The sequence below is a fragment of the Zootoca vivipara genome, chromosome 13, assembly GCF_965207765.1.
Source record: "Zootoca vivipara chromosome 13, rZooViv2.hap1.1, whole genome shotgun sequence".
NCBI lineage: Eukaryota > Metazoa > Chordata > Lepidosauria > Squamata > Lacertidae > Zootoca > Zootoca vivipara.
Window position 1 is genome coordinate 41,873,271 of NC_142596.1, and position 23,803 is coordinate 41,897,073.

A 23,803-nucleotide genomic window follows, 5' to 3' on the forward strand; every position below is an offset into this window, starting at 1 on the left:
CTCAGAGCCTGTTTCCATAGGGATAGCTCTCTGATTATACAGCAGGGTGGAGACCCTGGAGCTCTCCAGATGTTGTTGGCTGGGATGACAGGAGCTGTGGTCTAGCCACATCTGGAGGGGGAACCCCTACTACACAGCGAGTTCGTTCTCCAGAGTTTTCATTCTCCCTTATTTTGTTCTGCTGAAATGGACAAAATAAGCATTGCATAGACTTTCTGGCTACACATTTGCCATATCTTTATTGCACTGGGACCACATTGCAAACAAATCCACAAAAAAAAAAAAAATGCTGCAAAAGTAAGTCTATCACTGCCAAAAGCAGCTTTTTTTGTCTGTTTTTTTAAAATCTTCAGGTTGTTTTTTTTTAAACTCGTATATGTATATATTTACACAAAAACTATCAAAAGCAAAGTCTGGAAAGCAGCTGCTCTGCTATGACAGTCTAGAAAGATAAGAGCCGCTACTTTTCCTTATGGATAAATAGTACAATTTGTCATATTTTTTTTTACATCACTTTGTAAAACCACATTCAAGTATTCCTGTCAATGCACAAATTATCAAAATCCGCTTCTTGACTATGTTGCTGTAGCTTTGACTATGTCTAGGCGGGTTGCCATTCATCATGTGGGGCTTTTTGCCTTTGAAAACAGTTTCTGAGTTGTCTCCATCCTTGAAGCGCTGAGTAGACACGGGTGGGGTTGGGGCGGAAGCAATTTAAATAAAGTGACGGAAACAACCCGAACACAAGAATCTTAATGGCACATTGAGAAATAAACGCAGAAGGCATAGCTAGGGCTGGGCAGATCTGTCGATTTTGTTTTCTCGTTGTTTCTCATTTCTGCCAGAGCTGAGTTCAGTTCTTCACATTTCCACATCAGTTTCCAATTTTTTTAAAAAACAAGTCCTCATAAAAATCCACCAGCATCTTAGTGCAAATTCTTCCTAGTAGACACATTCTGATTTGCAATTTTACTTAATGCACATGTTTTCCCAAGCGATCTGGACCAATAAAATGATCATTACTTTTTATACCAATGCAGTGGTGCCTCGCTAGACGAATTTAATTCGTTCCATGGGTCTTTTCTTATAACGAAAAATTCGTCTAGCGAATCCCACAGGAATGCATTGAATTTTTTTGCCCATAGGAACGCATTAATTGAATTTCAATGCATTCCTATGGGAAACCGCGATTCGCTAGACGAATTTTTCGTAAAACGAATTCGTCTAGCGAGGTAACCTCCGCTCGAAAAATTCTTTCGTTAAGCGGAAATTTCGTTAAGCAGGGCATTCGTTAAGCGTGGCACCACTGTACTGTATGTGCATTCTGACCCAAGCTTCATGGGAGCATACATACTTTTTTGCACATTTTGCCCTTGTTTAGAGAACTGCCCTGCAAAATGCAGAATTTTGAAGGGTGGTTGCCTCTTGGTTCATGTAGCATTGCGGTAAGTAGGTTCACCTTTAAATATCAACTGAACCAAATTTCTTCCCCACCAAGAGAAGTAATAGTAATAGTACCATTCTAGTCTGCCTTGGTCAGACAATACCCGGAGTACCGAGTGCAGTTCTGGGTGCCACAATTTAAAAAGGACACCGAAAAGCTGGAACATGTGCAAAGGGGGATGGCCAAGATGAACGAGGGTCTGCAAACCAATCCTTATGTGGGAACTGGGTATGTTTAGCCTGGTAAAGAGCAGACAGAGAGGAGATATTATAGCCATCCTTATATGGAAGGTGGAGCAAGCTTGTTTTCTCCTGCTCTGGAGGGTAGGACCCAAAACAACTAATTCACGTTACAAGAAAGGAGTTTCCAACCCAACATCAGAAATAGCTATCTAACAGCAAGAGCTGTTTGACAATGGAACATACTGCTTCAGAAGGTGGTGGACTTTCCTTCACTGGAGGTTTTTAAGCAGAGGTTGGATGGTCACCCATCATGGATGCTTTTAGTTGAGATTCCTGCATCGCAGGGGGTTGGACTAGATGATCCACAGGGCCCCTTCCAACTCTACGATTCTATGATTCTTTGATCCCTAAGCATGTACCATTTAAATATGAGTCTGTGGGTGGGGGTGGGGAGGGGGAAGCTTCTTCCATGTCTCCAATTCTTTTGCACTTTGAAAGCTAGCGTGCCAGGAACAATATTTATAGGCCAAACATTCCCCTTGACATGTTACATTTCCTATGCGCATGCAGTTTTGAACTTGGGGAGTACATAATGGTTCGATTCTCTCTCTGCTTGGGATTCCTACCGGTAAGTGGAAACAGCCCCAGAACAGTTGCTAACAGTTGTATGGCCCTTCCTAGATATTAAATTGTGAGCTGTGAACATGAGACGGTTGCTTTCCCCTCCCATCCCCAAGGCTTGCATTTTTTAAAAAAACAAAACAAAAAGGACAACTTTTTCATATATAAATACAAAATATTAAATAAAGATCTGCTTTCTGTACAAACAAAATAAGCTCAAAAGGAAAGGAAAGAAGTGCATTTTGCCACCAGGCAATTCATGTTCTCAAAATATTTTTCCAAATCATGTTTTGGGGACTGGCTCTTTTTAACAGTGTGACAATGAGTGCATTTCTTTTTCTAATCACTTAATCCGGAGATAGACAATTATTCCTTTACCCATCTCAAAATATCCTGCAAGCCCTTCCCCACATTGCTAGCATGCTTCGCCCATGTGCCCCGCATGCCTGTGTGTCTTGTATCTGCACATAGGATGGAGAGGGCTTGGTCACAACCACATCACAGGATCTACAGCAACGCCACACAAGGCGGGGCTTGCCAGAAGCTCCGCCCACAAGGTGTAACCCTTGCACCGCCACGGGCAACGGGAAGAAATAATTTAGGGCTGAAGGGAAGCAGGACTGTATGGAGGCCGTGGCAACGGGGAGGCCACATCTGCCAAAAACTCGTAGATTCCCCAAGGGGCATCCAAATTGGTCCAGCTGGTTGCCCCCGAGCCCCAGAGCTAAATCCTCTGCAGAGTCTACGCCTTAGCTACTTTGAGAATAGTTATTATTATCGCAATTTCTGAATTCACTGAATTCACACAGCGGCATACACAGTCCCTCGCAAGACTGTTCCTCCCTCCCCGGCTCCGGTTCTTTCTTTCACGGAACCAATAAAAACATGGTCCTGCGATCTCCACTACCTCTTGGTAGCCATCGTGTTTACGTCGGAGACAAAGTCATTTTCGACGACGTTGGTGTAGCCATCTTTCTCTATACAGTCACTGACGGCCTTGAGGACTATCCGGAGCCTCCTGTCCATTGCTTCCAGGTGCAGCTTGTACAAGATGGGCGCGATCTTGTCCTTCAGCAAGGATTCTTCCATCAGGTGACTGAGCTTGTATTCCTCCTTGGCTAGCAGCTGCAACCGCAGGTAGGTGGACTTCCGTATTCTAAGGAAAGGAAAAGGCAAGCTGAAGGTGAGGGAAAAGGGCACCATTTAAGGTTTGCCGTGGTGAGTGGCACATGGAGTTCTGCCAGCGCTGTTGGCTCTGGGGGTAACAGGGGAAGAGAGGCATTGCGGTGGAGTGCTTAGAACAGCAGTTCCCGGAGTTTTTCAAGCCACCGCCCTGTTGGTTCCATAAACTCATCCCCAGGCTGCCCTACCCGATAAAAACATTACAGTGGTACCTTGGTTCTCAAACGCCTTGGTTCCCAAATGTCGAAAACCCAGAATAAGTATTCCGGTTTTTGAACGTTTTTCAGAAGCCGAATGTCCGACGCGGCTTTCAGCTACTGCTTCCGGGGCACCTGCACCAATCAGAAGCCGCGCCTTGGTTTTTGAACATTTCGGAAGTCAAACGGACTTCTGGAATGGATTAAGTTTGGTGCTTCTGTTTTTGCAATTTATTTTGCGTTTTTGTTTTTGAGGCTTTTTTGGTTAATTTGTTTTTGTGACTTTGTGGAACCCAGTTCAGCACCCAGACTGCGGAAATGGATGAAAGCCACCCATCCAAACAATGACTATCATCAGTGCAGGTAAGGAAAAAATAATAATTTTAATTTTCATTATATGCAATGTTGTCTTATTTACTGTATTTTATAGTACAGTACATTGGTTATTGCTTTCATTTTATGGATCAATGGTCTTGTTTGATAGTAAAATTCATGTCAAATTGCTGTTTTAGGGGGTTGTTTTTAAAAGTCTGGAATGGATTAATATACGTTTTGCGTTACTTTCTATGGGAAAGCATGCCTTGGTTTTGGAACGCTTTGGTTTTGGAATGGACTTCCAGAACAGATTAAGTTTGAGAACCAAGGTACCACTGTATTCAGAACAGTGGTCTGTATGACTCACTAAGGATGATCGCAACACAATAAAATGCAAGTTTTGTTGGCATCTGTCTGTCTCGAGGGACATTGGAGTGGACCTCCAGGGGTAAAGTCAAACTGCTGGAGAATCACAGCACCTGCTGTGGCTGCAGAGACCAGTAACTTGTAACTGCTGCACGTTCATTTGAAATTCAATTAAAACTATTTAGTTAAATTAATTCAACAAAATGAATAACAGGCTGAAGGCTGAAAAAGCTTCCCCATTCCGATCTGAACCCAGAAAGCAGCAGAAGCCTTGAAGTGGCAGCTGGAGGGAGTTGTGGTCTCTGGAGAGCAACCAAGCCATCAGCATAGTCTGGGATCCAGAGCCTCTGTGCCAACGGCACCCAAACATTTTTGAGAACTGCTGATAGCCTTAATGATTTTTCTGCCTGTGTCAGATGCCGCATGGTTTTTAATTGCATTTTTATGGTTTCTCTTATTTCTTATGCTGCGTTGCAATTTGCGTGCGGTAGAATTGAAAACAGCAAGGCTGTGAAATGCAAGAGAAGAAATGAAAGAAGCAATAAAAATGCAATTTCGAAATAATTCGACTGTGAACATGCCACGGACCACCGGAGTGAAGCTTGCAGAGCACTGGTGGTCCATTTGGGAAGCCCCTGCTCTATGCTGTATGATGTCACTGAATACATTTGCTGTGCCTTGTGAGTATTTTTCGTGACCTTTTGTCTTGAGCGAACTGTGTTGAGGGATTAGCATGATTGACTGATGAAGCTTGCTGCGAAACCGGGATAATATCTGGAGAACAGGCCTCATCAATTTGGCTTCAATTGACCATTTGGCTTTGCGCTTCCAGCTAACGACTACTTGAAGAAGGCTTTCTCGCAACTGCTCCTACATTCATGGCTTTGCGCTTCCAGTGAACAACTATTTGAAGAACGTTTTTTTTGTTCCAAGCAAGGAGAGAGACACTGGTTCATTACATGTTTATGAGTATCTCCAGGCTTGGTTATGCACATCACACTTTAGTTTGCTCATTGTCCAGTAGGTTTATGAGTTTATATACCGGTACTCGTTCTAGTAAAATTGCCCTTCATGTTAATAGCCAGTTCCGGTGTTGTTCGTTTGTTGTTTACTGAATGCTAAACAGCTTAGGAGCAACAGCAGGAAAGAGCTGTTTGTGTTCCAGCCTCCGCTTTGTGGCTCTCCTGAAAGCCTCTGGTTAACCACTGTGGGAACAAAATGCCGGACCTTTGGTTTGATCCAACAGGGTTTTGCTTACATTCTTCACTTACACCCCTCTTTCTCCCTCTCCCTTGTGCTCTGTTCTGTAAAAGCCAGATTTAATTAAATGTCAAATGCTAGTCATCTAATTCCGAGGACTGGAATTCAAGGCACATTTTGTGCCCTCGGAAAGAATCAGGTAACCTGAGATCTCAAAGGGCTGTTTCATTTCTCAGTAGGCATCACCTTGGTTTTCTAACAGCTGGTCCAGGAAGGACAACACAATGGAAATTGGGGGACACTGCAAGGGTAAGGAGGGAGGGAGGGAGGGGAGGATAAACTAGGCATGGTGCTGGAACAGCTCCAAAAAAACGGTGTGTGTGTGTGCGCTTTGCACCAAATGGATATGAGTTTCTACAGGGCAGAGAGAAAGAGGGGCTGTTGTTATGGCCTGCTGTGAGCTTCCCAGAAGTGTCTGAATGGCCGCTGCAAGGAGAAGGACGGTGGGCTAAATGGATCCATTGGCGCTCTTATATTCTGAGGTTCACCTCCTTGACTTACAGGGAGAGATAATAAATAATCAACTATTATTTAATTTATTTATTTATTTATTTATTATTTTGCTATTTTTCTCTGGTCAGTATAATTCCAGGGTGGGGAACCTATGGCCCTTCTAGATGTTCCTGGACAACATGGACTTTTGGCCATGCTATCTGAGGCAAGATCTTTATTCCAGCTGAAGGGCATTTTAGTATCCCTGTAGGGATAGGCTTGTACCTTAGAAGGGGGCCAAATATGAGAAGAGTTTGGATTTGATATCCCGCTTTATCACTACCCGAAGGAGTCTCAAAGCGGCTAACATTCTCCTTTCCCTTCCTCTCCCACAACAAACACTCTGTGAGGTGAGTGGGGCTGAGAGACTTCAGAGAAGCGTGACTAGTCCAAGGTCACCCAGCAGCTGCATGTGGAGGAGCGGAGACGCGAACCCGGTCCCCCAGATTACAAGTCTACCACTCTTAACCACTACACTACACTGGCTCTGCCTACCCAGTAACTTGATGCCTGAGCAGAGATTTATAGGGGTGACTTGAAACATAGAAACAATGGTTTGCATATGATGTGGTGCTAAGTAACCACGCTGCACTGACAGGATGGTTACTTACGTGTTTCTGCTTCTATTATGTATTTTGTGGGTTGTTTTTTTTATCTTGTATTTTTATGTTATGGCCCGACATGAGATCTGCGGATAATCGGAAGTATATTTCATTTATTCCATCTTTTACCTTTTACTTTCTTCTTTTTCTTCTCTTCTTTTCGTTTCTTTTTCTTTAAAGTATGTGTATGTAGTTTGTATATATTGTACTATTGTGTATTGTTGTGTAAGTTAAGGTTGAATATTTAATAAAGATTTATTTATTTATTTATTTAAAAGAGAGAGACCTGTGGATAAAGAGCAGTATACAAATTTAATAAATAACGACTGCTTCCCCCTGGTGAAATTAAAATGGCTTTTGGGCACGTGGCTCATGCCTCTATCACTCTCAGCTGTTTGGGGAGGTCTAGTTGTTTCTTTCCCTGGAAAAGACCTTGATGTTGGGAAAGATGGAGGGCACTAGGAGAAGGGGACGACGGAGGACGAGATGGTTGGACAGTGTTCTCGAAGCTAGCAACATGAGTCTGACCAAACTGCGGGAGGCAGTGGAAGACAGGAGTGCCTGGCGTGCTCTGGTCCATGGGGTCATGAAGAGTCGGACACGACTAAATGACTAAACAACAACAAAGCTGTTTCTTTAGTGCCTTAGTGAACTCCCACCACTACAGACCAATCCTCAAAACACTTGCAGTGGTACCTCGACTTACGAAGGCGATCCGTTCCGCGACGCTCTTCGTAAGTCGAAACCTTCGGATGTCGAAGCATCCATTTTGTGCATGCGATTTTGCGCTTTGCGCATACCGTGCGTGCCGCTTCTGCGCAGGTGCAGAACATGCACAGGGCGAAAATACTTCCGGGTTTGCCGACTTCGTAAGTCGAAACCTTCGGAAGTCGATGCATTCGGAAGTCAAGGTACCACTGTACAGCATTTCTCAAGACATCGCCCATCCCTGTAAATCATTCCCCATGAGGCTGCCACCGGGCTCATGACTGACAAGGGACGACATACCTGCAGCACTGATTTAAAGGCACCAAGATGGATAGCTCGTCGTGGGAATATTTTCCAAACCTGTCACAAAGACAGAAACAAGAGAAGAGAGTGTTAGGAGGGCATCTTGAGGCATCGGTACAGTTTTGCAATGGAGCTTGTTTAACCAGGTTAAACGTAGGCGTGCAGTGCTGGGTCTGGAAAACTGCCCCTCTTTCCAATGATGCCCCCTGGAGGTGGCTGGCTGGATTATGCTACCACTTCTGTGGGCACAACATCAAGGTGTGTTTTAAAAGCCTGTGAGGAAGAAGAGTCCGCCACCTTTTGAGGGAGTCAAACAGTCCTTGCCCTCAGAAGGTTTAGTTGGAACCTGCTTTCTTGTCATATGAATTCACTGGTTCGAGTCCTGCCCTCTGGAGCAACAGAAAACAAGCTTCCTCCATGTTCCATGTGAAAGCCCTTCAGATATTTGAAGACAGCTATCTATCCCATGTGTTTTAAGTCCTCTCTTCTCCAGGCTAAACATGTCCGACACCCCCAAGCATTCCTTGTAAGTCTTGGTTTCTAGATCCTTTATCATCTTGGTTGCCCTCCTCTGCAAATGAGTCCTTCTCAGCACTAACTGGAGATGTCAGGAATTGAACCTGGGATCCTCTGGATACAAAATATATGCCCTACCACTGAGCTATGGCCTTTTGCCAGTGCAAAAATCTAAGAAGGCCCTGTAGCTTTAAGGGCAGTTTTTGCTGTGGGAAATCTGCAGTAAACAGAGTTTCCCCTTCTGTGCATTTCTTAAAGTGACAAGAACTTTCTCAAGATCTATGACATGGCCAGTTTATACACTGGCCTGCAGGAATGATAAGGTGACTGGATGGGGGCTTATTTATTTACTGTGACTCCTTTTAAGGAAAAAGTGGCGAATAAGTAACTTAATATGAATAAAAATCATCAGAACCCTTCCCACGGGGCAGATGGTGTCAGATGATTCTGTGAGGGGAGGTGGGTTAAAATGTTGAGGGAAATTAAACAAATATATTGGTTAAAGAGGGAAAGAAATGCCAGCAATTACCCTCTTCCGTTGTCTAAGTGGATAATAAATGTCTCATTTCCAAACTTCTCAAAGGTTTCGTAATGATGGCGATCCATATTGCCTATGAAGGAGAAGGAAAAAAACCCAGGAGGGATAAACACACATGCACACCAAATACTTATTAAATGGCTCGGAGCCTGGAAAAGCAATGCTGCACATATTTCCATCAAACTTTGGTTGCGTTCACACATGACAGTAAACCATGGATAGGTAATGGATCCCTAACTCCACTGCCCCCCACTGGAGCCATCTTGTCAATCACAAGATGCCATAATTACAGCCATACCTCGGTTTAAGTACACTTCAGTTTGAGTACTTTCAGTTTAAGTACTCCGCAGACCCGTCTGGAACGGATTAATCCACTTTCCAATACTTTCAATGGAAAAGTTCGCTTCAGGTTAAGTACGCTTCAGGTTAAGTACGGACTTCCAGAACCAATTACACTCATACTTCGGGTTAAGTACGCTTCAGGTTGGGTACTCCGTGGACCTGTCTGAAACGGATTAATCCACTTTCCATTACTTTCAATGGGAAAGTTCGCTTCAGGTTAAGTACGCTTCAGTTGAAGTACTCTGTGGACTGTCTGGAATGGATTAATCTACTTTCCATTACTTTCAATGGGAAAGTTCGCTTCAGGTTATGTACAGACTTCCATAACCAATTGTGTACTTAAACTGAGGTACCACTGTATATCAGGTGATTGGCACCTTTCACAGTTGAGAGGAAGTTGTGTGCAAACACCAGTCTGGTGGGCTCCCTTCCAAAACCAGAATTATATTCTATGATTTATGGAAGATCATCTCTGCAGAGGGGGAAAGGCTCCTTCTGGAGTCCAAAAGGAGCATTTCCCCCCTCTGTTGAGAAAGAAGTTTGCATTTGAGCCGCTTCCTCCAAATGGCGCATGATTCCCTCCAACGCAAGCCCATCGCCTTGCCCCACGATTCAGGGGGCCGCGCATCAGAAGGATAATTACATGCCAATCTATGTATCAGTGCAGGGTGTGTGTGTGTGTTTGCTGAAAAATGAAATGAATTTTTCCTCCATCCCAAATGCCTGCTAACATGTGCAGGACTGAGTTCGGATTCACACGGTGCCGTTTTTATTTCGAGATATAGGAAACCTACCCATGAGAAAGTCAAAAATGGTCATGTCCATTATATCCAGAACTCGGGTCCCCCTGTCGTAGGGTGGTGTTTGCTTGACCTCTTCGCAATAGTCGGGGTCAACTTCCCACCTGGAAAAAGCAACAGCGTTAGGAGAACGTAGACGGAAAAACACGCCACTCTTATCTTTTCAATATTAAAGTCAGCAGGAGCTTTCTCCTTGAGTTCAAAATACACAGGAGAAAATTTTCAGGGCTTTCTGGCATGCGTCCCAATTTTATCTCTCTCTCTCTCTTTTTGTGTGTATTACAGTCACCCTTACAAGAAGCTGACAGCCAGTGTGGTGTAGGGAACAGTTTTAGAGTTATTTATTTAGCAAGATCTGAAGGAAAAGGAACTGATTAGTCATCTCCTTTTCGCAGCGAGAGCGACAAGAGCTAAATAACGAGGCAGGAGAATTAAGTCCAAGAATCTACAGTATTGGTACTTTAGAGTTTGGCAAATAGTTATTTTGGAAAGATCATCTCACAGACTTCAAGTAATGAAAGGTCAAAGGAAGACGGACGTACTTTTGACAGGATGGCATTTGCCTATTTATTCTATAAGTAGCCAGGAATCTAAAAGATCACTTCCAATTACATAGAAGATGGTTCGGGACTTGGGTACCAGAAGCAGCTCCCTGGCTGGGGCAGAGTCACTATCCTGGGTTCCCAGCAAGCAGAAGGCTGTTGCTTTCTGGGAGACAGATAAGGTGATGAGGAGGTCAGCATGGTGCAAACACAGTGGAGGGAGGATCCCATTCAGCACTCCTGCTCCTGCATTTCCACCACACTGACCTCCCCACTCTCCTCTTGCTCCGGGTAAGCAAGCAGAGGAGAATGTCCCCATTTTATTTCATCTCCGAATTCATTTTGTGCATTCAGAACTTTGCAGTCTGAAATCTCTGCATGAGCTTTACTAACAGAACAAACAGGCGGCTTTTAAGGAGAAGTACGGGCAAGAGGTGGTCCAACTGGAAGGAACAGAATACGATCTGGGAAGATGTGACATGAAGAACTAAACGCTAGGAGGTTGGCTGAGCAAAGTAAATACACCAAATCCTAGGTCAGGAAGAGTCCAAAAATGTCAACATAGATAACTGACAGCAGGCATTGGCTGACAGATAATACACAGAGCTATTAGAGGACAACAAAGAAAGACGTTGAAATATGGTTATGTGACATTCACATATTAAAATGAGAAGGTTGGGGTAGGCTAGTCAGAAGGGTCAAAGGATCTCTGAGTGGTTTAAGAATGACAACAGTGTGTTGCAACTGTTTAACTCTGCTGAGGACAACTGCTGTGATAATTGTCTGATTGTTTAAGTCACGGGTGTCAAACACAAGGCCCGGGGGCCAAATCAGGCCCGCCAGACCTCGTCATGTGGCCCGCCGAGCGCCCCAGCCAGCGGGACCTAGCAGCGGGACCTTGCTGCTGAAGCGCCGCGCCGACAAAGCGCCGACAAACAGCTGGGGCCGGGGGGGGTAGAAAGGCGGCCGGAGCAGCGCCGCACGGAGAGTCCCGAGCCTCTGTGACGCAGCAGTGCTCTGTAGCACTTTGAATCCTCCTCCTGCCACGGCTCGGCGCCTGGAAACAGCTGCTACTGCTGCTGAAGCACAGACAAAGCACCCAGCAGCGCCGCGTGGAGGAGGAGGATTCAAAGTGCTACAGAGCACTGCTGCGTCCCAGAGGCTCGGGACTCTCCGCACGGCGCTGCCGGGCACCGACCCGGCAAGCCGCCTCCTCCTCCTCCTCTTGCCTCACCTCCTCCTGCCGCGGCTCAGCCTCACGAACGTGCAACTCTGAGGCTTTACGCAGTTCTCCTAAAACGGACACCCGCTGCCTCACGCTCCACGGGAAATGCTTTTTGCCCCTGGGTCCCTTCGTGCTCTTTTCTGGCGCTGAATCAAGGCGGCGACCCCCCCTTCCCTTTCTTTCTTCCTCTCTCTCATTCTTATTCTTTCTTTCCCTCTCCTTCCTTCCTTATTTATCTCTGTCTTCTCCCCCTCTTTCTTTTTCTTTCCTTCTTTATTCCTTCTTTCCTACTCTTCTTTCTCTCACCTCTTTCCTTCCTCTCTCCTCCTGCTCCCTCTTTTCTTCCTTCCTTCCTTCCTTCCTTCCTTCCTTCCTTCCTTCCTTCCTTCCTTCCTTCCTTCCTTCCTTCTGTCCTTCCCATCTTTCTTCCTCTCCCTCATTCTTATTCTTTCTTTCCCTCTCTACTTCCTTCCTTCTTTCTCCCTTTCTGTCTTTTCTCCCTCTTTCTTTTTCTTTCCTTCTTTATTCCCTTCCTTATTTCCTACTCTTCTTTCTCTCCCCTCTTTTCTTCCTCCCTCCCTCCCTCCCCTCCCCTCCCCTTCCTCTCCCTCTCCTCAGAAACATAGGATGCTGCTTTATACTTCTGGCCCTTAAACCCTGGAACCAGGAGAGCAGCTCCAGTGAGTCAACCTCAGCCAGTCCCTTTGGTGAAGGGTGGTGGCTCACTGGCAGAACATCTGTCCTGCATGCAGAAGGACCCCAGCATCTCCAGGTACTAGTAGCTCTGCAAAGGTCCTGCATGAAACCCTAGCGAGCCTCCACCACCCAGTGCAGTTACCAAAAATCATTTTTCAATAAATTGTACAATAATTGTACATTTGAATATCTACTTGCCATTATTCTGACTATGTTTCTGCGTTCAGAGCTAGTTATTACTTACATTATTACAAAAAAACAGTAATAATTGAATGCAGTGACAATAATTTATGATAATAAAGAGTGGACACATAGTCCTACAGATACAACCGGCCCTTTGAGGGTGACCAAACTGCTGATGCGGCCCCCGATGAATTTGAGTTTGACACCCCTGGTTTAAGTGGTAATCACTTGTGTAGCTGGATATATATAAAGATGATGCCTGACAGTAGGAAAGGGCAGCCCTTTTCTGATTTTTTTAGGATTAATAAAGGCCTAAGTTTTCACTTAGGGACGCAGGTGGCGCTGTGGGTTAAACCACAGCTGATCAGAAGGTCAGCAGTTCGAATCCCTGCGACAGGGTGAGCTCCCGTTGCTCGGTCCCAGCTCCTGCCAACCTAGCAGTTCGAAAGCACGTCAAAGTGCAAGTAGATAAATAGGGACCGCTACAGTGGGAAGGTAAACGGCGTTTCCGTGTGCTGCTCTGGTTCGCCAGAAGTGGCTTTGTCATGCTGGTCACATGACCTGGAAGCTGTACGCTGGCTCCCTCGGCCAATAACGTGAGATGAGCGCCGCAACCCCAGAGTCGGTCACGACTGGACCTAATGGTCAGGGGTCCCTTTACCTTTAAGTTTTCACTTAAAACCTGTGTCTATTGGTGCTCCTCTTGGAAACCGTAGTAAAGGTGAACCGTTTACTAATTTCCCCAACACTAGCTTTGTGGCCCCACTTCACTCAGAAAGACACAGCTGTTTGATATAGATTTACTGAAGCTTTGCGCTCATTAGAGCTGCATCTGGTCAACTCCTTCTGCACCACAATGCAGGTGTACAGAGAAGTGAATGTCTGGGGAGCGTGGGGAGAAATCTGGGAGGAAGAAACAGAATACCTAGAAAAAAGTAGCGCAGGGAGGGGACACACAGATTTCTACCTTTCACATCTCCGTTTTGGTACAGCTGCGTGTTGGTGTAGAAGGAGGCATATTCTTGGTCAGTTGTAGAGAATGCAAGGGAGAAGGCTGCAGCTCAGTGGTAGAACATGTGCTTTGCGTGCAGAAGTTCCCGGGTTCAATCCCTGGCATCTCCAGGAAAAGCTGGGAAATATCCCTGCCTGAAACCCTGGAAAGCTGCTGCCAGTCAGTGTAGACAATACAGAGGTAGATGGACCAATGATCTGAATCAGTATAAGGTATCTTCCTAAGTTTGTGATTCAGTACAGCTGCAATGGAGTCCAGAAGCTTTGATTTTGAAGCTTTTCAAGTGGACTCTCATATGGAGACTATGACATCGGGAGGGGGGGAAAAGAAGATCACTTAATTGAATTAAATAAAAGTGGTGTCCAGATGGGTGAACATGGGTTGGAACGGTTTATGGTTTTGCTCTCCCCAAGAGAGCTAACAGAAGCCGATGGAAATGTGCCCGTCATTCTCAGCAGGTTTTGAATCAAAGTCTGGCTACAAAACCACAGAAAACTAATTGCCTGCTGCTCATAAGCGGCCCGGCAAAAACAGCCGCTGGGGGGCCGGGAAGCCTTTTGCCTAAATGGGAGGAGGACTCACTCGGCTTTCTTGCGCTTGTGGTAGGAACGTCTCCATGGATTCCTCCAGGTTTTCCTTTTGGCCAAAGACAGGTCTGGCAGAAAGGCAGCAAGGGAGCCTTCGATCTGGTCAGGTTTCCCGCAAAGAGCATGCTCCGTGGAGCAGTAGTAAGAGCACTCGCCGTAGAAGCAGATGTTGTTGGCTGAGGAGAGAGAGAGAGAGAGAGAGAGAGAGAGAGAGAGAGAGAGAGAGAGGTGGTGAGGGAGCGTCTTCCATGTCTTTGATGTTAAAAGAGCGCATCGGAATGATTAGCCAATACAAGTGGGACCTGCAACAAAATGCTGTGGCGTATCCCCAGTTCCTAGCCAGGCAGACATGCCCTTTTGCAGAAAACTCCATTCCGTTCACCACTTGCTTTCCCTGTTTTTATGGCTACTGAGCACCTATCTTCACCTCCTAGGAGGAACGTTCAGCTTCAGGGTTCCTGCTAGTTGGCCAGCCAAGCCCCTTTTCCAGGCTATGCCATTCCACCCACCTCCCATTTCCTTTCCCCCTCCCCAAACTGACAAGCAACACCCCAGTTCTCATACTCGGTTTGCTCAGTCCTCAGTGAGCTAAGTTTTCCTTCTTTTGTCTCCCAATTTATATTTTTCCTTTCTTTTCTATTTTTAAAACAATACTTCTACCAGCCTCAGCATCCCCCTGAGCGTGCCAATAACCTCCTCTTGTTTTTCAGCGGCCCCATTTGGGCTACATATCCTAATTAGCACTCACCAACTGAGTTTGCTATTTGAGGGATATATATATATATATATATATATATATATATATATATACACACACACACACACACACACACACACACACACACACACACACTTGTGCATCGCCTTTTTTGCCAAAGCATTTTGGCAGTTTCCTGTTTATCATAATGGATTTGAGACAGATACAAAAGAGGGGTGAGGTGGGGAACCACAGCTGAACACGACCAAGTTCTCATACAGTACTGACTTTTTCAAACAGTTACATAATGACGCTACATAACGCCCAGGTCAAATACTAACTGCAGGAAGCAATTCTGGGAGGTTAAAAGCCAAAAAGCAGTTGGTCGCCCCCCCCCACACAAATGGAGGAGTGTTCTTCAACCTTTTGGACTACAACTCCCATCATCCTCAGCCAGCTTAGCCAAAGGTCAGGGATAATTGGAGTTTTGTCTTGCAACGTCTGGAGAACAAAGGCTGAAGAATAGTGTCCTAATGCAAACAGGAGGAAGGGTTGCTAATGATGGAAGTTCCAAGATGAGAGGAGCCTTCAAGGGGAGTCAGGAGATGGAGTCAGGTCTAGGTCAGTGATTAAAAAAACCCCCACAATGCCCATGAATTTAACTCTTTATTCAAAGAAACCCAAACAACGCAGGCCTAGTGATCCCAGCAACTCTTTCCAGTAGGTCTTGCACAATGAGGCAGTTGTGAGGACTGAAGGTCCCCGCTTTCCCGCAGTTGCCTAAGTCCTCTCTTCTGCAGGGTTTTCCTCGAGCAATTGGGAGACGGCATCTGCACACAAGCATTCTCTGCTCTGCTCACTTCATTTCTCTGCAGGTTCTGGGAGACTGGGAAGGGGGTGCAGCAAGAGGGGGAGACTCCCTGGCTTCTTCAGCAGCCTGCCTCATGTCTGTGACTTCTACCCCCTCTCCGACCTCTGAGTCTGGACTGCTCTCTGCCACAGCCTCTCCCTGCTCACTAAGCCCTGTTGCCTCTTCAGCTTCCAACACCTCCTCTTCCTAGTCTGCTCCCTCTTCTCCATCTGACCACTCATTGTCATTCCACCACCAATCCCCGGCTCTGAGCCTTCTTCCCCTGGGGGTTCCCTTGGGAGTTCCCCAACTGTAGCCTCCCACCACTCCTCTGCATCCAGCGGCGTCGCAAGCCCCCCTGGTACTGGGGGTGGCACCCCGCCCCTTGGCACGCAGCGCCCCTCTGTAGTGATGTGTTGCGTAGTGATGTAGGGATGCAGCACGTCCCTACGTCTCGCTCCGCCCCACGGCTTGCTCGGCTTGAGCTTTGATTCTTTCTGCTCAGGTGAGGCGAGGGGCGGGACAGAGAGGGCATCAGCAGCCTGCCCCTTGCCCCACCCGAGCAGAAAGAATCAAAGCGTGAGCCGAGCAAGCCGCCCTGTCTGCTCCGGCAAGGCAAGGGGCAGGTGCATGCGGCGGCCGCCGGTGGAGAGGGGGCGCTGTGCTGTCCCCTGCAGAGTGGAGCCTGATGCGCCCCACCCCCCTATTGTGATGCCCCTGTCTGCATCCAGCCAGTCCATGAAAGTAGCCATCAATAGCTGTCTCCTCCTGGAATTTGTCTCCTCCTCTTTTAAAGCCATCCAAGTTGGTGACCATCGTTGCCTCCAGTGGCAGGGAGCCCCCCTTTCATTTATCTGTCCCGAATCTTCCAGCATTCAGTTTCATTGCATGTCCGTGAGTTTTGCTGTTAATGGGAGGGGAAGAAAAAAGCTTTTCTCCATCTGCTTTCTCTTGCGGAATGGAGCATAGCTGCCAAGTTTTCCCTTTTCTCGCGAGGAAGCCTATTCAGCATAAGGGAATTTCCCTTTTAAAAAAAAGGGAGAATTTGGCAGCTATGGAATGGAGAGGGAAGTGTCATCTTATATTTTGCCTCAGGCAGCCATATTTTAGCCTTGCCACAAGCTGTGGTGCCCTGTTGGGTAGTTGGGAGAAAACCCTGTGCCTCTTGCTGTGTAATCTGTGGAAAGAGTCCTCCGTATCTTGGTAGGGTTAGAAATATGGTTTGCACAGTTAGTCATTTATCCTTCTGCACGTTCAAAATCCTGGAGAGCGATACTCATCTAACACATAAAGGAAACGCAGAGAGATCTTAATCTATCTCTCCTGGGTAACAGGAGCAGATTCTGTATGCTATTGTTTGCTTACTCGGAGGGAGGGGGGGATACTGGGGTGGAAATCCATAATCCCCTGTGATTGGTTAACATGAACAAAAGCCCCAGCACTTACTAACTATGTAACATTGATTTCGGTAAACTGCCGCTTCAATTACTCTGGAAACTATGGCAGACATTGTTAATATGTCTCTTTTTGCTGCTAAATTACCACTCATTCATCCAAGGCCTGGAGTTATAGCAGTCGGCCCAACTGCAAAAGGACGTAACAGTGCATTTAAATAATTACTGACCTATTTCCATTCCTCACATTCAGTCTAAAGTGCTCCAGTCCTCTTTTTCTTTCCAAACGTGGCATTGTGTTATCGACTTCCCGCCTCCCCCCCCCCCCCGCCACTTTCAGGCAGGTTTCTTCGAACAAAAGGCTGGGTGCCTTCGATAGAGAGTAATTCTTGAACCAAACTGTGATGGCCATTTTTCAGCCCCAAACACCTTGTAGAAGCTCCAAAATAGCTATGTGTGTGTTTGAGAGGGGAGGATGAGGAACCTCTTGCCTGTGGGTCAGCCTCAGGCCTATAAGGGAACTTCTAGCTTGCCAGGGGATCCTGTTTGATGCATGAGACCACCTTCCACAAACTGAGTCCACCTGTCAATCAGCTGGAGGAGGTGGGATTTCATCCTGCTGGGTGCTCCAGTTCATGCACAGTTTTGGAATGCGTGGATTCAATAGGTTTGCCTTTAAATGCAACTCGATCAAGTTTCTTCCTCATCCTTACCGCCAGGCTTCAGCAAAGGTTGCAAAAGCTCTGTCGTCATTTTCTTCCCTTATATTATAACAACGCTGGTTATATGCTGAAGCCTAAGGAACAACCTGAGTAATTTCCAGAAGTAAAACTGCAGAGGCAACTTGGGAACTTAAAACAGCAGAAGCCCAGGAACTCACTGTTCAGGCTGCCAGCTAAGATAACCGTCTCCTTATGATCCTTACATAATTCTAGACATTCAAAGAACGGTGCAGCCTCTGTCTATTTTTGCTAGCGAGAGGAGTCCAGTTAAGAATTTTAAATATCTGCAAATCGCTTGAAATATTTACGTGGAGGTGACCTACCGTAGCTCCCCCCGCCCATTTCTTTGTCAGTCAGCTGTTATTAACAAAATGTCACCAGAGGTCTTTCTCTACGAATGCTGAAGTTCACGAAGCCTCACCAGTATAGGCAGAGTATGGAACGCTGGCATCAAAAGGCAGGCGGTTAAGACAAAGTCAGGGAACAGGATGGGCACAAAGGTTTGGACCCTGCAGGAAATGGAGAGCCGTAAACTCCATCCTGCATGAAACATAAGAAGAGTCTGCAGGATCAGGTCAATGGCCCACCTTAGTCTAGCATCCTGTTCCCACAGTGGCCAACCAGATGCCCGTGGGAAACCAGGAAGCAGAATTTGAGCACGAGAGCCCTCTCCCCTCCTGTGGTTTCCAGCAACTGGTATTTGGAATCATTGATGCCTACAACTGTAGAGGCAGATCATAGCCATCATGGCCTGTAGCCAGGGATGGTCCTCTCCCCCATGAATTTATCCAATCCTCTTTTAAAGCCATCCGAGTTGGTGGCCATCACTGCTTCCTGCAGGAGTGAGCGCCGTATTACCATGGCTTTCCTCAAAGAATCTTGGGAGCGGTAGTTTACCTCCCGCAAAGCTTGGCACCCTTAACAAATGGTGGTTCCCAGGATTCTTTGGGGTGAGCCATATGCTTTAAATATAAGGAGACCTTAGGGGAGATTAACCAACTCTGGGCAGAAAGAGGTATTTGCGATGTATTTACGTTGTAGTCCACTACATCTGGAAGGCCGAAGATTCTGTTTCCCTCTTCTAAAAGATGCAGGTCTCGGTGGGAACCATCAACCTGACCTGTGCCATGCTAAAATAAGACCGGTTTTTATGGCAGTAAGAAAAATATGCCCTCCCTGAGAGGCTCGATTGGTGCCAACCTTGCTTTATGTTCAATGTCAAGGGGAAAAAAAGCTTATTTTAAATATTGTAGTTTTTATCTGTGCTGCTATATGGTTGATTGCCTTATCCAGCTTGTTATTTTACTTGCTGTATTGTTGCAAAGCCCTTTGGAACATATTGTCATAAAGATTTTTAATAAGAAAACGAATTACATTTCAGAACGGAAGCACATACCTGGCGAGATGAAAAACGTCCTCCATAGTTTCTTGTCACGCGTAACGTCCCTTATCTCTCTGGTCATGTTAACTAATCTGCCTGCGACTGGAGGGACACGCCGGAAATCCAGGATTCTGAGCGGGGGGGGGGGAGGAAAAAAAGAGAGTAGCTATGGCATTGAAATGACGATCCCGGCCATTTCAGTTTCTCATTTTCCCTGTCTTGAAATCTGTTTGGCCCACTTCTGTACCAGTCTGTCAACTTTTAAGAAGTCTGCATGAAAAGTTCTAGGTGTTTGGGCAGGCAGTCCTTTCAATAGATGCACTTTTGCAAGCCATTTCCCCTAATGTAGTGCATTTTTGTTTACACTTTGGTACCTTGGTTCTCAAATGCCTTGGTACTCAAACAACTTGGAACCCAAACACTGCAAGTAAGTGTTCTGGTTTGGGAAGTTTATTCCGGAAGCCAAACGTACTCCATTTTGAGTGCCACACTTCCGTTTTGAGTGTTATGCTGAGGTCAGTCTGTTTTTGCTATTTATTTTTGCATTTTTGTTTTTGTGGCTCTTTTTGTTTTGTTTTTGTGACTGTGTGGAACCCAGTTCAGCTACTGATTGATTGATTGATTGACTGACTGACTGATTGATTGTGTGGCTGCAGTACATTGTTTATTGCTTTCATTTTATGGATCAATGGTCTCGTTAGATAGTAAAATTCATGTTAAATTGCTGTTTTAGGGATTGTTTTTAAAAGTCTGGAACAGATGAATCCATTTTGCATTACTTTCTAGGGGAAAGAGCGCCTTGGTTTCAGAATGCTTTGGTTTTGGAACGGACTTCTGGAACGGATTAAGTTTGAGAACCAAGGTACCACTATATCACTATCCCAAATACACTCAATTTGGGGCACCCCCCCCCAATATATGTGCTTTTTAAACACATTTTGTTTGCTCGTTTGGAGCATAGAACGCCAACATTCGGAGAAGTGTTTTGAAGGATTGTTATGCTCTGGTTCACGGATTGCTTGGGAAATGTAAAATAGATCAGTTTACATGAATAGATAGATAATTTATTACGGTCAGAGACCAGCATATAAAACACACTTGGGGGTACAATCCCAAAAGGAACACAAACATTTAAAACATTGAACAACAGTAAATTTAAAATTTATAAATGCGACAAGCATATAGACACTAAAAACTTTGAGATAAGCTACCACAGAGACATGACCCAGAATCACCCGAGAGACCGAGTTTGGGTATTTTCTTGAAGAACTAGTTTGGACCGGGGGATGGTCTGCGCCTACAGATCTGTACACAGAATCTGGCGACCATCCAGGTCGTCTTTTGATCTTTGCCTAACAGGAGAAGATCGAATTTTTGCTTTTCCGGGAGGTCGGCAAGCCTCACCAGCAGGGGTTCAATGGTCTCACTACGTGCCTCTTCATAAAAGCGACATCTAAAAAATAAGTGCTCTGGGCTTCCAATGAACAGGCGCAAATTCTCTGAGCATATGGGACTTTTTAAAAGGATCCTTCCATGACCGGCGAGGGCAAAGCCGAGCTTCTGGTGAGAGTAAAAGCCCTTCTTGCATTTTTGGATACTAGAAAGAAGAGATATGCTGCCGGTGCAGCTATATATATATCTCGATTTCTCCAGTTTTATAATCGGGGCACCTTGAGCAATCCTGTTGTCTCTCAGTGTTATGATTCTTTGCCCAACCATAGCTTTTGCTTGGCTCAACCTTAGAAGGATTTGAGAGGCAAAACCCAGTTTCTGAAGGGTGTTCAGGACTGCTGTCTGCCAGCCTGACTGAAACTGGTCGCAGAGGATCAGTGGGGCTATTCCCCGGGGGAGCAGATTCAATGACAGCCATTTGTAGATTGATGTTAGGCAGATATAAGCCTCCACTCTCACTATCCCTGTTTCTTGTCTGACCCATGCGTTTGAAACGCATCTGGGGACTTGTAGGAAAGCTCTAAGAAGTTTGGATTGAACTCTCTCAAGGGGAGAGAAAGCAGAGGAAGGCGGGCCCAGAAAGGATCCATAGAGGAGCTGTGCCAGTGTTTTGGCTTTGTATAATTTTAGGGCCATGGGGACAAAGAAGCCCGCTTGGGCTCTGAAGAATTTAAGAATACAGCTTGCCTGACTCCCTTGAAGGTTTTAATGGGGTCTGTTAGGTGTCCTAGTTTGCATGAATAACAAATTTCCCGCCCCTCAAGTGTTTTACATACTACTGAATTCAGTCTTTTTGCTTGTGTTGTTTATAGACCTCAGCAAGAGGGCAATCGGGTGCCCTATTTTACAACAGACAGTACTCTACAGTGGTACCTCGACATCCGAATGACTCAACTTCTGAAGTCGGCAAACCCAGAAGTATTTTTGCCGTGCGTGTGTTCTGCGCCTGCGCAGAAGCGGCGTGGGCGGTCGGCGCATGCGCAGAAGCACAAAATCGCGCTTCACGCATGCACAAAACAGGCACTTCGGCAACCGAAGACTTCGACTTACAAAGAGCGCCGCGGAACGGATCGCCTACGTAAGTCGAGGTACCACTGTATCTGAATGTATCGTCTGTTTGAAAGGCTGCCTGGTCCAAGTCTTGTTTATTTATTTAATTTATAGCCCACCCCTTTTTTCCATTGAGCTCAAGGTGGTGTAAATGGTTCCTTCCTTCCTCAGCTAATCCCCACAGCAAACCTGTGAGGGAAGTTAGGCTGAGAGGCACTGACTGCACCTCCCCACCCCCCCCGGCCCAGATTTTGGTTTGATGAGGCCCTAAGCTACTGAAGGTAATGGAGCCCTTTATATGTCCAGCTGTCCTTTGTCAACAACAAACTGTCGCTGTTTTTTGTGTGTTGAATATATGCTATATGGTAATTTATGGACCTAATAGGTATCTAAAGCCATTTGCACATAAGAAATAGGAGCCTACACGACACAAAACACTGTTGCTGTGTGCAGGTGTTATTTTATTTGTTTTTATCTTATATTTTGGAAATGTACATCCAGTTTTTTTTCGGGGCCCCCCAAGGGAGTGGGGCCCTAAGCTATAGCTTGTTTAGCTTATATGTAAATCCGGCACTGCCCCACCCCCAACAAGCTTCATGGCCCAGTGGGGATTCGAACCCTCGTCACCCAAGTCCTAATCCAGCGCTCTAACCACTACTGGCTCTCAAAGAACAGGAAAGTGAACAGACGGGGGCTTGAAGTTACCTAATAGCTGTTAGCACCTCAGACATTGGACTGAGCAGGCACACAATGAGTCAGACTACACAAGGTTTTTTTTAAAAAAAATATCCACGCAACATACCAACCTAAACCTCAGTGGGTGATTCCCATTCATTTTTTTGTTCTAATTATTGCTCCGTGCTCCTTACCTGTCCAGGTGAAATGCTGCAATTTCCGCATTGTGCCGCTCGTAGTCCGAGAAATAGAAAAAGTCTGGGGGGGTTTCTTGCTCTCTCGTTTGCCTGTAAAAACAAAAGACAGGAGAAGATCACATACTTGAGGCTAAGCAACAAAAGGGTTGTAAGTCTCTGTGGTGGGTTCCCTGATGAGAAGCCCTTGGAACCATTTAAGTAGGGATGCTTGAGATACAGTGGTACCTCGCAAGACGAAATTAATTCGTTCCATGAGTCGTTTCGTGTTGCGATAATTTCGTCTTGTGAAGCGCGGTTTCCCATAGGAATGCATTGAAATTTAATAAATGCGTTCCTATGGGGAAAAAAGAAGTGCAAAAAAAGAGAAGGCGCCGACTCACCCGCCACAGCCGGAAGACTTCAAGGTTCTGGGGAGGGGGAAGCAGGAGGAGGGCCAGGGGTCTCCTCCCGCTGCAGCCTCCGCTCCTTCAGGCGCTGCCGCTGTTCCCACCAAGGGCCGCCTGGCGAGCCCCACTGCTGCTCCTGCTGGATCCTGCCAGCTCGCCGGGGAGGAGCCATGGAGGCCGCCATGGCCACCGAGGAGGGCAAGGCCAGAGCCACAGAGGCCACCAACGAGGGCAAGGCCGGAGCTGCGGAGGCTGCTGAGGAGGGCAAGGCAGGAGCCACGGAGGCTGCCATGAGCACCGCGCCGCCGCAGGAGGCAGAAGCAGTGGCCATGGACATCACCGGCGGAGTCCTAAAGGTAAGCGGCGGCGGCGGCTTCCCTTCCCCTCGCAAGGCTGCTTCATCTTGCGAAGCACAGCCATAGACGGCTTCGTTTTACGAGTTGCCCAAAAAAAATCGCAAGACGCTTTCGTTTTGCAATTTTTTCATTGCGCGAGGCATTGGTCTTGCGGAGTGCCACAGTACCTGATTCCTGTGACTGCTGGTGCAAAGTTACCTGATCCAGGCTCCCAGTTAAAGACCCACCTGGTCTTTACATTGAAAGCACTATAGCCATGGCTTCTCCCAAAGAATCCTGGGAGCTGTAGTTTCTAAAAGGTGCTGAGAACCCCATTAGGAGACCCCTATCCCTCTCAGACAGCTACAGTCCTTGGAACGATTTAACAACCAATCTCTCTTTCTATGGGAATTGTAGCTCTGTGAGGGGAATAAGAGTCTCCTAATAGGATTCTCGGTGGCCATGGCGGCTTTTAGAAACTACAGCTCCCAGGATTCTTTGGGAGAAGCCATGACTGTTTAAAGTGGCAAGATACTGCTTTAAATGTAGAG

General features: G+C 46.3%; 1 protein-coding gene across 1 annotated transcript in view; it reads right to left on the bottom strand.

The window, feature by feature from the left end:
• Positions 1-209: 209 nt before the first annotated feature.
• Positions 210-23,803, bottom strand: part of FAM20C (FAM20C golgi associated secretory pathway kinase) — a 108,806-nt gene continuing 85,212 nt past the window's right edge. The window contains exons 4-10 of the mRNA XM_035131633.3: positions 22,529-22,621; positions 19,173-19,288; positions 14,109-14,289; positions 9,863-9,972; positions 8,718-8,799; positions 7,670-7,729; positions 210-3,403 (exon numbers count right to left, since the gene is read on the bottom strand). Coding sequence (XP_034987524.2) covers positions 3,151-3,403; positions 7,670-7,729; positions 8,718-8,799; positions 9,863-9,972; positions 14,109-14,289; positions 19,173-19,288; positions 22,529-22,621 — 895 coding nt within the window. The 3' untranslated portion in view covers positions 210-3,150. The remainder of the gene's footprint in view (positions 3,404-7,669; positions 7,730-8,717; positions 8,800-9,862; positions 9,973-14,108; positions 14,290-19,172; positions 19,289-22,528; positions 22,622-23,803) is intronic.